Below are 14494 nucleotides of genomic sequence, written 5' to 3'. Positions count from 1 at the left end.
TCCCTTCAAGGCCCATTTACAATTACTTGTGTAGCACACCCCTTACAGAGCAGCATACAGTAATAAAGCTATGGACCCTGTGTTTCCTCCACGATGCACCTCTACAACAAATACACAGGACACCCTGAGATAGGAAAACCACAGTGCTAGGATCGATTACTATGGGTTACCGCAACTCAGTAATCTTCTTGTCTAGGGATATTTTCATCCACTTCGCCCACTTACCACCCTCCATGGTGATTGATTAACCATTTGCTGACCGGGGTGTTAAACCCCCTTCCTGGCCAGGCCATTTTTCAGATTTCAGCGCTGCAGTACTTTATTTAATCATTCAACGCTATACTGAAAATAATTTTATACCATATTTTGGGGACAGATGGAGCTTTCTTTTGGTGGTATTTAATCACTACTGGGATTTTTATTTTTTACTATATAATGAAAAAAGATCAGAACATTTTGAAAAAAAACTGTTTTCCCTATGTTATGCTATGAAACATTTATTATCACCCCAATTTTTTGGTAAAATATAAAAGACAGAGTCACGTCAGGTAAAAAGGCGTGCGTCTTTGAAATCGCAAAAAAATACAATGCCTAAAATTGTCCATAAGCGACTCTTTAAGAGCTTTTACTGCTCATTAGTTTACAGTAGTGTTATCAGTGATTAATGGCCCTACAATTATTACTCACACTCCCATGTTCGTGACGATATGTAACCCGACGCATATTTACGTTTATATGTGCGTACATGCCAAGACGGGGGACTTACATTTTTTTTCTTGGTGTTTTTTTTTTTTTTTTTACATATGAGTCTTTAATTTTTTTTTTTACACTTAAATGTATTGCTATCACATAGGGGGCTCTGTACACAGTGTTTGGCATACTTTATTCTAATGATGTCAGGTTGGTTTGCAAATTACCTTGGTATTGTTCCAATAATAAAACTAGTGCGAAAAAGTAACATTTGAAGTCTGCGAGTTTCTGTAATTATAAACTTTTCAGAAATCCCTTCTCCCTCTGATTAGCATGCTTGCAGGAGATAAAGTATTAACATATTCTTTTTACCCAGCTGAATGTGAACACAAAGGATTACTTGTAAGACAGTGTCTGATGTTCCACAGTTCTACCCATGAACTGCAGCCAAATTCAGATCTTCTTTAACAAGGAAAAATCACTTGATTCAAATCCACCATCTAAATGGCACTTCAGTAATAGAGAAAAGAACAATGTAATGCATCAGTAACCACTTTCTTTAGCACACTATAGAACAAAATTGATTTTAGTCAATGTACCCAAATCATCTGAGAGTTAATAACATAAGTATTGTCTTTTTGTGTCAGGAGTCTGATGTTAAAGTATAATTAATCCTTCCAGAAACATTTGTAATGTGAAATTAGAATTGAATACCTTTTTTCCCTCAATTTCTTTTTCAAACTTATGATTTGATTGCTTTTTTGAGCTGTGTGTTGGCTCAGCTCACAGGCTCCTTCTGCCTGTTTACAGATCACCTGCGTCTCTGTTTCATCAAGCCGTGACATGGCAGCCCAGAAATGGCAGGTGGTGTAGTTGTGAGACAAGCTCTGCAGTGGCAATGTGTGTCCTAGGGTGACAACACTGCTGCTGCTGCAAAAACACACAGGAGTGAGTGTTGCCACCCTAGAAGTGGAAGCTCTCCTTTCCATTGTGAATGGAAAGGAGCATTACATTTTGCATTTACCTAAAATTGGTGGCCTAGGAGCTAACATTAAAATAATTCCTAAAACGTGTTACTTAACCCTTACTTGTACTTCCCTAAACCTAAAGAAGAAGTATCAATAGAACTTAAAATGCATTATTAAATCCCGGAGCGGACCAAGTTCATATAGTCCTTTGGTCCCACTGTGATTCGTGCTGTGGTTGGGAAATAAAAGCACAATTTTTTCTATTTGTGCTGGCTGTAAGCTTGCAGATAGAAGCCTTCTTATAGAGGGAGCTACAGCACAGGACTGTAGACACAGTCCTCTCTTCATTCTCATCCCCTGAGTCTGCAATAGCCCATATTTCCTGTATTGTATGCCTCTTTCCTCCACAGCAACACATCAATCACCTCTGCCAAAAAATTATTATTATTATTTGCACCTACTGAACTGTCTGTATGTGTTTACTCGTCTTGTTCATTTACACCACACATAACTATGCAGCATGTGAGGTGTTTATATACCACCAACAACTTACACAGTGCTTTTACATACTGTACATTTACATCGGTCCCTGCCCTCAAAGAGTCTAAAGTCCCTATCTCATATGCATACATACACACTAGGGCAGATTTAGATAGGATACAATTAACCTTGCATCATGTTTTGTGGTTGTGGGAGGAAACTGGAAACCCACACAATCACCGAACATGCAAACTCCATTCAGATAGTGTCCTGACTAAAATTTAAACTGGGGGCTACCATAGCTACAAGGCAGAAGTGCTAACCACTAGGCCAATGTAATGCCCATATTATCATTGTAAGTCCCACTGACAGGTTTACTTTCTCATTAATTGTCAGCTACTTTGCGGATCAGCTCTAACAACTTGTATGCAAAGAGGCGAGAGACGCAAGTGAGTGGCCATACTATGTCAGCCTTTTTAATAGGTTGCAAAGTCTGCGCAGTATTTATCATGAAATGAAAAATAGTGTATTATTTCAGAGATAACAGCCAGAAGTATTGTTCAGGCTCCATGCGCAGTATGTAAGCAGCTTCAGTAGGCTGCATTTTCAGCAGAAGACACCAGACAGCTTTTAATCAAAAAGTCTACATTTGAGTGTAATTATTTCACATAAAAAGCATGGAATATAAGCCCTTTTACTATGCTGCATTTTGACAGGGATATGTAGCTTTTAATTAAGACATGGACATTAAAGTGTATTATTTCACAGAAAAAAAGTCAGCACACTATTGTACTGACTGCATGCACAGTATTTACACACTTTTACTATGGAATGTTTTGACAAGGAGACACCAGAAAATGTTTACTAAAGAATTAACACTAGAGTGTGAATTTTATTACAGAAAAAGCCAGCAAACTATTGTACTGACTGCATGCACACTATTTACACACTTTTACTAGGCCGCATTTTGACAGTGAGACACCAAAAAACTTTATTCAAGAAATCAACATTAGAGTGTAAGTATTTCATAGAAAAAGCCAGCAAAATATTTTACTGACTCCTTGCACAGTATTTAAGCACTTTTACTAGGCCACATTTTGACAAGGACATGTAGGCCTTTAAACAAGAAATGGACATTAGAGCATATTATTTCACAGAAAAAGCCAAACATTCAGTACTTTTTAAAACTCTACTGACTACTGGATGCCTATTGGGCTCAGATTGCTCTTTTAAATAAGTTCTGGGAGAGAAAAATATACTCTTCCCATCACATAGAGCCAGCACAGGACACTGCAGGTGTCACACACCAGCTCTATATTTTCAGAGCTAAGCAATCATGTAACAGCAGAGAGCAGCAATTGTCAGTCACCGCTCCCCACAGGGACTCCCCCCTCCCCTTCCTGCCTCCAGAATTCATTGGAGGGACATACAGGGGTGGGGGTGCGCACAGATGGCTCTGGCTCTAGAGAGGCAGAGCCACCTGTAAGTCAGGCATTCAGGTGTATCCTGACAATATTGTCAGTATCCATCAAAAAAAAAATAGGTTTTGCTCTACTTCTCTTTTAAGTGTTCTCCACACAACTATATTGTCAGTAAGCCTTTAGCACCTGTGTTAATAGCAAAGAACAACAATAGTAATCATATTTAACAATTCTAATGCTAATAACTAAGTTGTGAATTCAGAAAGGTATAAGCATAAAGCATGAATCACTAAATGGTGTATTTTACAGCACACTACTGCAGCTCATGTGCTTGGCTTCTAGTAACTCCTGAACGCCATCAAAGTTTAATGGCACCTTAAGTAGAGGACAAATGCTGTTTCGGGAATTTTTCATTTTGAAATTAGCATTGCTGTTTACTCAGCAGCAACCATGCCGTTTCTTTGGCACCGCTTAGAGCAGTTCCCATTGGAAAGGAGCCATTTGTGTGATTAGAGAGCTCAAGTCTTCTGCCAGCTATTCTAAACTACTGAGGAATGTTTTCTTAGGGTCAAGGACTGTGCTTCTTATCTGGCTCTGAAGGAAACACAAAAACCTTTGCTTTATAAGTAGTCACAATAGTATTTCAGGATTCACACAAAGATGCGTAAGAATGGGGCAGAAGTGAATCAAGTAATGAAGGTTTACTATGTTCATTAAAAATACTGTAGTCAGAAAGATGTTCTAGTTGTAGGATATACATTATTTAGATCCATTGTAAATAAACACTTAATCGGCCCATGAATATGTACCACTGCAGCCTGACTCTACAATGTTCAATGACCAAATGTCAAATGGTGACATCTATTTCTTTTTTTTGGTTACTTAGCTTCAGTCATTTTACAGTTGCACAACCAAAGTACTGAGAACAACAAACTAAATCTAATTAAAACTTTCCAAGGACAGCCTTTCTTGTGAGTCATATAATGAATTTTATTTGCACATTTAAAATCTCCTGAGTAGAAAAGACGGGAAAAAAAAGCCTTCCTTTCAAAAACAATTGTTCTCTGTTCGCTCATTATAAAGCCATATGGTATTCAACCCCATGTAATGTAATTGTGACTTAAAGTGACTCTGACATGATAAAAGTGTGATGTAGCTGCCATTACTGGTCAATTTCCAAAAATGCCTGTGTGTCTGGCTTCAAAACATTTGCATCACAAACCCAGGACATGTACGCTGTAATGAGGGTCAGAAAAGTGTCTGAATACCTGATCTCTATACTTGTTCCAGGTCAGGGATTCAGAAAGCATTGGAGCCAAAACATCAGCAATCGTGGCTTATATGGCTTTGTCATGGCAGAGTCACTTTATGGGACATTAATGGAGACTGTGCCAAATGACAGTGGATATGTTTCTAGGTCGACAAACATTTTACACTTGTGCAATGTGGGAACATGCACCAAAATCCATGCATTACTGTGTTATCACAAAGTACCTGCTCTGTGTGTGCACTGTTCAGTAGGAGGCTTAAAGGAACAATGTTCCACAGACCATGTGTTATTATAAAAAGGTAATGTGTGGGTTTTTGGTCTGATGTGGCGAGTAAGCATAAAGAATGGGCTTCCTTTACATGGTGCACATTAACGTGTGACACAACACACAATAATGCACCACAGGAGATCCATTCCTACTACAAATAGGGTAGTATGGATTTGTGGATACCAATTCTGATTCTGCTTTAAAGCCTATCTCTAGTTAAAAAAAAAAAACTTGTAGTGGAGCTACCCCTGCACTGTTAACTGCTTGTTTTTGTCTTGGAGTCCTTTGTAAAGGACTTTTTCATACCTGATCCCCCTTACTGTTGGTTTCAAGACCAACATCTGCAGGATCTCTTCCCTTTCACTTCGGCAGTCAGGGGCCTGCTGACGTCATCATGTACAAATCAGGGCCCAAAGCCCTGCATTATATTGAGGGCACTGAAGGGCAATCCGCAAGCTGGAGTAGCTGGAGCGAAGGGGAGAGAGGTGAGCACTGAGGGGGAGCAGGGATCAAGTAAGTAAAAGTCCTCTTCATCATACCACTAGACATAAACAATGGTTCACTTCAACGTCTAGATGATTTTAGCTACACAAACTGGTGGGTTTAATACAAACAAGTTTACAAATATATAACTTCAGATGAATCTACTTCACCTGTCTATGTATCTCTTATTTTGCCCTTCCTTGTTTGGATTTACATTGTTTTGGACATTGGAATTTGTTGTTTCTGCTGTTGGTGCATATACAACTCATTACAGGTGTCACTTTAATAAACAGCCTACACTAAATGGGAAGAAACTTTGTAGTCATATTCAATAAATTTTCAACTTTTGATACAGTTAGTAAATTTCAATCAATGATAGATCCACCCTCTACTCCAATACATCCCTAGTTTATTCTCTTGTATAAAGTCTATCTAGTACGACTAGGAAATTCCACTCTTGTATGACATTAGTAAGTAAGCCCATTTTTCTTTATCTGTTAAGTATGATGAACTGTATTTCAAAAGCTTCCTAGTTGTAGTTCAACCATTTCTTGTTCCAATCTTTAATTCACACTGCAGCTAACATGTACTAGTACTGTAAGAGTAGCAAGTGTTATGCTGGTCAGGTCCAGAGGCATCTGACCTTTTGAACACAAATATTCACTGAAAGTTGGGTTATTTCCAATTATAACATATAAGGAAATAGAGGGAAGCACAGAGTTATCTCCATTAAACTCTGCAAAACAAACCTATCACCCATCAAAATCTTCTAACCAAGTGAATGATATTATGTTTCCCATGGACATTTTCTGTGCTTTAACTTTGATATACCTTGAAAAAAATTAGCACTGAAGTTGATGGGAAAGTCACATGTTCCAGCCTGCGTTACCAAAAACTGACAAGACTGTGGGAGCTTCTTGCATGACGGATGGAATGGATTGTCCATGCCACTGAAGTGCTGAATTTCTTCCAGCTGCAGACACAACATGTTAATAAGCAAACCTTATCCTAGCTATCAGTAAGGAATGCTAAAGGATAACATGAACAATAATTATTTTACCTAACAATTAAATGTTTAATTTCTTCAACAGAGTGCTCCCACCAATCAACATGCTCAGTTATTCTCACCTGTTTCATTTTAGTTCCAACCATAGAAGCACTTGTATCAATCACAAAAACCACATTCTTTGGCAGAGGAGGTAGGTCAGTGGGTGCAAAATAATGCACAAAGTATCCATTTAATACCTGGAAGAAATTAGCAATGTATTGTGAGCAATTCACACTCTCATTATCTAACTATTTCTACTATGAATCTTTAGAGCTTGTGAAGGCTTTTTGGTGGCCACAAAAGTAACAATTCTCCAATTAAAGCAGACCTGTACTCAAATGTTAACATAAAGCTAGGTTAGAAGTCTTTTTAAGGTAAAGCCTAATAAAAAGGCTGTAAAAATTTTCATTTTTCTGGAGAACATGTTTTTTTAGATTCTCTTTGGTGCTGGCCACATTCCTAAGGGTTTAGGCACCTGATCATGGGATTTCTGTTGAAGGGGAATCATAGTTCAGCACAGACCACATGACCAAATAATCTGGCTTTCAGATAGGTGACCAGCAGTAAAGTGAACCTGGAGCAACATTGTCTCCAAGAAATGTGAGTATTATAGTGTTTCTTTTACTCATTATTTCAAGAGCATCAACAATTGAACATATGTCCTCTTTGAGTTATTAGGTGATGTAAACAATCAAAGCACTCTGAGATCATCATTCATCACTATCTAAATTAATCACCCTTATTCTCCTCTAGCAATTGATATCCAGCTAGAGTATGTAAACATTTACTTTAATTGTCTGGTAATCAGTTTTAAATGCCTTGCTACTGGCCTTTTGTATTCAAAACCTAAAAATATAATCACAATTAAACAATAAACCAATTGCAAAAAAAAATGTAGTAATGCATTACCTTAATCATGCCCGTCTTTGCAAGAATGTGCTGTGAATTAAGGTAGAGTAGGAACCTGATGCACTGGATTATAAAAGAACTGTTTGCATGCTCTGCAAAATTTAGTTTTATGAATCCGTACCTGAATGTCACCAATGCTAAGCTCTCTTCTTGCATCGTATCGAACCACAAAATCACCTAGATTCCCATTTTGAGTGATCTTTGCTTGCTGAACCACACTGGGTTCAAATGTTATTCTTGCAAAATTTTCTGTCTGGTTAATAATCGTTGATGGAGGAGGGGAGATATCATCTATTAAGTGAAAGAGCACATGCCAAATGCTTAGTGGTTGATTACTTTCAGACGGTGACAAATTATACTACAAACAAAGCCTAGAAATTTTAGTATGGTAATCATTCTGACATGGACACACATTTTTCTTCACTATGCAATTATAAAAACAAAGACAAAATCTGTTGTCACAGTGACCTCAATCAACAGTTCCATGTTTGTGCTGATTTTAGCAGTGTTACAGTGCTGAGAAACATGTAATAGGATTTGGGCAACAGCCTGTCTAGTCTCATAGATACAAAAATGCTCTGTAGTATATTTTTTTATAATAGAGATTCTTTAAAAATGTGTGCTTTTTTTAAATCATACAGTGTGCTGTCACAGCTTTTGTAGGAGAATGCAATGCATAGTCATAGTTAATATTGGTATTATTGCATATTATGTATAGTATAGTTAGTTTCATATGCTGCCATCTTGTGGTCGTTATGTTTATTGCACCTCTTTTCTGTGTTCTATTGTTAGATACATAGGGGTCTATTCACTAAGCTGCCGTAGGCAGCCGAGTGAATGACAGAACCGAAATTGAAGTGAGCCGAACACTGTTCGGCTATTCACTTCAGGCTGGTACGGCTGAGTTCAGCCGTATATCGGCTGAAATCAGCCGTACATCGGCTTGCTTCGCATGGCTTCGGGTCGGCCGAACATGCTCAGCATGTTCGGCTGATCCGAAGTGCAGAAGGAGTTCGACTCAGCCGATCCAACATCTGGATCGGCTGAGCCGAACCTCCGGCAGGCTTCTCACTGCTGTTCGGCCTATTCTTATAGATGCAGAACAGCAGTGAGTGAATAGCGGAATGCCCATTCGGCTCGGCTGTTCTGCTCGGTCCCTCAGAGGTACCGAGCAGAACAGAAAAATAGTAAAAAAAGTTTTAAAAAAGTAAATAGAAAACGATTGTGCAGAGCTAGCAGTGACAGCTAGCTCTGCCCAACAGTTTTCTATTGTTCGGCGGTTCTGCTGCCCTAAAAAAAAAAAAAAATCTCCCAGGTGCTCTGGGAGCCTTCCACTCCCGGCCGCCCAGGAGAGAAACACTGATTTTTCTTTTTTTTTTCTTTATTCTGACTGTGAGGTGTCTGAGGTGGCTTGTCCATTGTATGCTAAGAAAGCTTATCAGATAAATGCAATCTTCAAACTTCAGTCCCAAGTCTTTCTATAAGGACAGATCACTGTGAAGGGGCTAAGAAGAACCTGGAATCAGCCATCTTGTCTGATTTAACAAGACATCTAAGCAGTGAGACTTTTTTTTAAGTATTTTTTTTAGTATGCTGTGTGAACAGGAACGCATAACGAACATATGAGGGGGTTTTCTCTAATTTGACTGCAAAAGTGGAAATACACTTTAAGAACAATGTAACTGTTAACAATCATGAGAGACAAAGAGCACGTAAAGTTATCAGCTGACAAGATTTCTGGCAAGATCAAGAGGTAACTTTTTAACCTATGAAACAGATATAACAAAATACATAAATGCTATATTTTTTGTTAGGGTGTCTGCATAATAAATTCCTGTTAGATTAAAATATACATCAACAGTATAACCTACAAAGCTACATTTCGTATGTACCTTTTATAAATACATACAAACAAACAAAATGAAAACATTAACATATATAGATAACATTATTTGATAATTTATAAATAAGTAATATTATTGCTCCTTGCTGCAGTGACCTTACCAGGTGGTAAAGTAGATCTAACCCTAAGTGGCTTACGTTTAGTTTGCTAAAGCCTATTGTATAACAAACAATTTTAATGTTGTTCTGTTTATTTAGTCCTGTTTTCACAGGACTATCTTTTTTGCACTTTAGTATTTCTCCATCCCCTTTCAACCATTTTCTGTACACATGCATTCACTCCAGCGTTGGTTCCACATCAACCAACTGGACTGGCATCCTTATAGTGACAGCAGTGGGGTTATGCGTGCACAATATTGGCATGGCCACTTGTAGCCAACATCACCTTTGGGACACAGCTGTCACCCCATAACAGGAAGTGCCTGTCCAAGGACCTTCATGGCTGGATCTCCACAATTCTTTTACTGAAAGGTTTACAGAGACTGAAAACAACTTTTTGAAGTACAATAACATGTTAAATATAATTTTAGAGATGGAAATGTAATGATCGGATTTAGAGCTGCTTTAAATAGCAGATTGAATTGTGAGTAATTAAAAAGCTGCACCTGTGTAAACAAGGGTGGTCCCTTTAGGTGCTTCCAGGCTGTTTTACATGCTCACAATGATATAGAGCTCAGAAACAAAGTCCCTCTGCAGTATCTCTTGTTTCCTTTCTTGTAATCAAGTGCCTAGTGCATAATAGATTGTGTTTGTAATAAGAGGAGTGATTCAACAACCATATTTATCATAGTACATTGCCTGAAAAGGAGATTTGTGGCCTTAATTTTCCTTTGACTGCCAGAAAGTCATATGAGTGTTGATCATGGCTCACATTTCTGTATATTTTAAGAAACACTTAAAAAGCTAGTTCCTTTACTATATGTGACACCTTGACATATCTGCATGTCCGGACTCCAGTCCAGTTCCTCTGTTTAGACTGATAGCAAGGCCAAACAACGACCCATTGTAAGAAAGAGTACAGTACTGTGTTTAAAAAGTGCAATGCTACTTCCACACGATAAGTACAAAGGAAGTATATTTATGGAAAACCAAACTATCTGTTCCTATGAATGTTTGTTATTGCAATGTTACTGCATGAAAGCCACCTACGTATCTGCTCCAAAGAGTACACAATTCTATTATTGTAGGAAATAATTATCTGATGAGAACTCTAAATGTCTTTAATTGGCTGCCAAAAAGATCATGCAAACAAGGCGGAATACAAAATAAAACATCATTGGTAGTGAAGTAAGGAGTTCCCTGATTGCTTATTTGATGCATGTACTCATTCTTCTTTTGATGTCAGCAAAAAAAAAGACCAACAGATGCAAATCATTTCTTGCCAGTTATGAGTTTGGGCAAGACAAAGGTATTCTTTATTTTAATTCCCTAGCAGAAAACTAATAAAACAAACTCACTATTCAATGACATACATGCTGTAGTTACAACAACGCTTTTAATACCATCCATCTATTTACTTATTTTGATTTTTTTTTTTTGCTAGTTATATTTAATATGGTGCTTATCTATAGTGGATACTGCTCTCCTCTGGATATTGCAGTGTTTACCCCACAATACAGCCAGTATTTATCATGCCATTAATAAATGTTCAATCTTTTAGTAGTTTTTTAAGCAGTGGTATGACCACCATAGTAAGGTTATACTGCTGCTTTATAAATCGGGCCCTTAGTGTGTGAGTTTAGTCAACAGTTTAACAAAAAAAATCATACTATTGTGCTACTGTGTCCAACAAATCCTACTAATAAATGCCTTTGTTCCCAAGCCGCCCATCCAAATTCTAATCAGTCAGTTTGATATGTAAAATAAGAATGCTCCACCTGACATTGCCTCCATACTTCTTTCTGCCCAAATTGTCTCTGCTTAAAAATCATACCCAGCATCCCCCCGTGTAATGTTAATTAGGGGGCTTTGGGAAGCTATGTTTACCCAGTATTAACCCTGTCTGTACTGTGCTGGCAGATTTTATTATCAGTTGGAAACTAGATTTCAACACTGTCTGTCCTAACAAAGTCTTAAAGATTTAGAGGCATTGTATGTTAATGAGAAGACGCTTAAACTGACCCTCAGTTTCACCATCTACTTTCACTTTCAAACTGCTCACAGTAGCCTGGAATCTGCACAAAGGCCTTGACCAAAGAAACAGCTACAATGTAAGATATATATATATTTTTACATTATTTTTAATTAAGCTATGTAAATAGGAAACACATAACATATAATGTTTTTTTTTTTTTTTTTAGATATGACTGCAAAAGTGGAACTATAATTTAAAGTGTATGTAAACCTTAACATTTTACTTCATTTATTTTGTCTCTTTTGGGCCTTTAAATACACCATTGAAAGTGTTTTGTTATATCTGATAAGTTCAAAAGTTACCTGTTAATCTTGCCGGAAATCTTGTAGCTTATAACTTCTTGTACTCTACGGCTGATTTTTTTTAATCAATTACCTTGTTCTTGAACAGCTACAGAAACAACCCCTCAATGTTATGGAAAAAAAGGAAAGGGACAGAATTGTGTAGTCTAGGACAGGAAGTGTATTACTGGAATGATCACCAGGTAAAAATAAAGGAAAAGAACTTGAAAAAACAATGTAGCCACTATTATTTTTGTGTTAAGATACACTTTAAGGATGTATCTTGTATTAAATTTGCAACATTGTTTTAAGAAATACTGCCGAATTTGCATGTAAATGAACATTGTACATGTGTTGCTGACATGAGCTATAACACACTATATTTTGGGTAATATATTGTGATACAATGATATAACAGTAGCTGACAAACTCTCTGTCATATAATCATCTCCCCAGAGGTCACTGTATCAGAAGCTGTTTCCATAGAAACATAAATCATTTTTTTTGTTGGTGAAGTCAGGAAGTTCTGTGATGGAGGAAATGATCTATTGTGTGACTTTCCAGAATAAACACAATTGTGAAGAGCACATGGATAGGTGTTGTTTCCTGAACTGCTGGTCATTAACAGCCCACACACACCCATTTATAATGAGGCATTAAACCCACTTCTTCTTTGCTGTAGTTTAACAGAACACTGTAATAGTTTTCGGTTAACTTTATGCTCCTTTTTTACTTATGTTTTGAATGTATTGCTTTATTAGAATCTGTATACAATGTTTATTTTACAAGTAAATAGGACAAAAGATTTCTTGAGCACTATGGGTTAGCTTTGAGGCTTAGTTTGTCTGATTGAACCTTTAGACTGAACTCTTCTATGAGGAATGAGTCATTCCATGGATTCATTCACAAATGTGTGTAATAATTTATGCACCAACATCCTGTAAATATGTAATATAACTATGTAAAAATGAATAAAACGATTCCAAAGAACCAACAGGACTTTTCAGGTACGACAATGATACAGATATGGATTGTTGTTGGATTTGCTCTGCATGGTGGGACTAGCTTCTGACCTCAGCCAGCTTCTGTGAGAGAGTATCCTGGTCTCCTATATTGGACATTATTCTCTGCTGATTTCTTTACATGATCACTGGTTAGCCAGTAATATTTGAAGGTGATATAATAGGGGATATGCATGCTTACATGCTCATTATTGTAGTGATACCAATGTCATGCCAATTTTGTTAGTGAGATAAGCTGTATTGATATACAGTGTACAGTATCTCTCTGGATGGATGGCCTTGAGGTGGTCCTTAATGCATGACCGCTGAATGCTCCACCTTTGGCACTGAACTAAAAGGGATGAGATGAGAATTTAACACCACATACTGTACCATTATTACCTACTCTGGTTTCTGTTCTTTTCAATTTCATCTCTCAATTTTGACCGAATCCTGAAGAAGCGGTTACCCACACTGCAAAATGCGTTGATTCATTAGACGGTTTAAACCCCCAGACTACAGTGATGCTTATAAATTTTCCAATATACTGTATGGACTGCAATGTAATATACGTGGACGTGGATAAACTCTGTGCTGAGAAGCGATTCCGACAATACTGCCTGGATCCTCCTCTGCTATTTAGTGACAGCAGTTTGTAGGCGCTGCTGCGTGTTCATGAAAACCTGTGCAGACGCTCAGGGCACATCCTATCAGAGTTTATTTATGTCAAGTCACAGGTCTATGAACACTTGCACATCCATCCCGCAGTATGACTTTCGTTCCCCCCTCCCCTCTTTCCTTCACGCTGCTGCCTCCTGACAATACACATACCACATCGGCACTAAGACTGGCATTAAGACTGAGTGTTATTCTCCGTCCTCGCGTCCTCACCCCCTTCCCCTCTGGTGTCTTAGGACATACACAAGGAGCAGAAGAGATAAAGACAGAAAAGGGAAGGAGGGTGAGGACACAAGGACAAACCTGTACTGACGGTCTTAGAGCTGATATGTTATGTGTATTATCAGGAGACAGCAGTGTGGAGTAGAGAGAGGAGGGGGAAACGAAAGACAAATTGCAGGATGGATGTGCAAGTGTTAACTCTGATAGGATGTGCCCTGATCTGCTGCTCTCTACAAGTTCTCATGAACGCGCAGCAGTTCCTACAGGCTGCTGTCACTCAATGGGAGAGGAGGATCCTGACAGTATTGTCGGGATAGCTGCTCAGCACAGAGCTTAGCCCCAGCCAGTATATTACATTGAATTGTGAGCTCATGGTGCATTTTTGATTACAGGAGTACAGCAAAATGTATTCCTGTATTATAAGGAAACTAAAAATGCAAAAAAAGGTGCACCCCATAGTTCTCCTTTAATATTAAATATTTCTTATAATTTCATATTTATATGAAATGTTTCTTACTAACAAAAAAAATTTTTTTTAAATGTATTTTTTTTTAAAGTTTGCACAAAATCATGATATATTCCCTTTAACAGGACCAGATTTACATCTAGAAATATTTTCCTAAAATGATTCTGATGTCATTAATGTAATGATGTCTTCTAACATAGATTCTGGCACCTTGGGGTTATGACAGGTTAATGACATCATGTATGTGTGTACATGTATATACAGTATATGTAA

The 14494-nt window shown here is 37.7% G+C and overlaps 1 protein-coding gene across 1 annotated transcript in view; it reads right to left on the bottom strand.

The window, feature by feature from the left end:
- Positions 1-14494, bottom strand: part of ITIH5 (inter-alpha-trypsin inhibitor heavy chain family member 5) — a 64825-nt gene that overhangs the window by 25207 nt on the left and 25124 nt on the right. The window contains exons 6-7 of the mRNA XM_018566461.1: positions 7659-7828; positions 6709-6825 (exon numbers count right to left, since the gene is read on the bottom strand). Coding sequence (XP_018421963.1) covers positions 6709-6825; positions 7659-7828 — 287 coding nt within the window. The remainder of the gene's footprint in view (positions 1-6708; positions 6826-7658; positions 7829-14494) is intronic.

Source organism: Nanorana parkeri, unplaced genomic scaffold (assembly GCF_000935625.1).
Source record: "Nanorana parkeri isolate BGI_ZX_2015 unplaced genomic scaffold, ASM93562v1 scaffold27, whole genome shotgun sequence".
NCBI classification, from domain to species: Eukaryota; Metazoa; Chordata; class Amphibia; order Anura; family Dicroglossidae; genus Nanorana; species Nanorana parkeri.
This window is presented reverse-complemented; position numbering and strand designations above follow the sequence as displayed.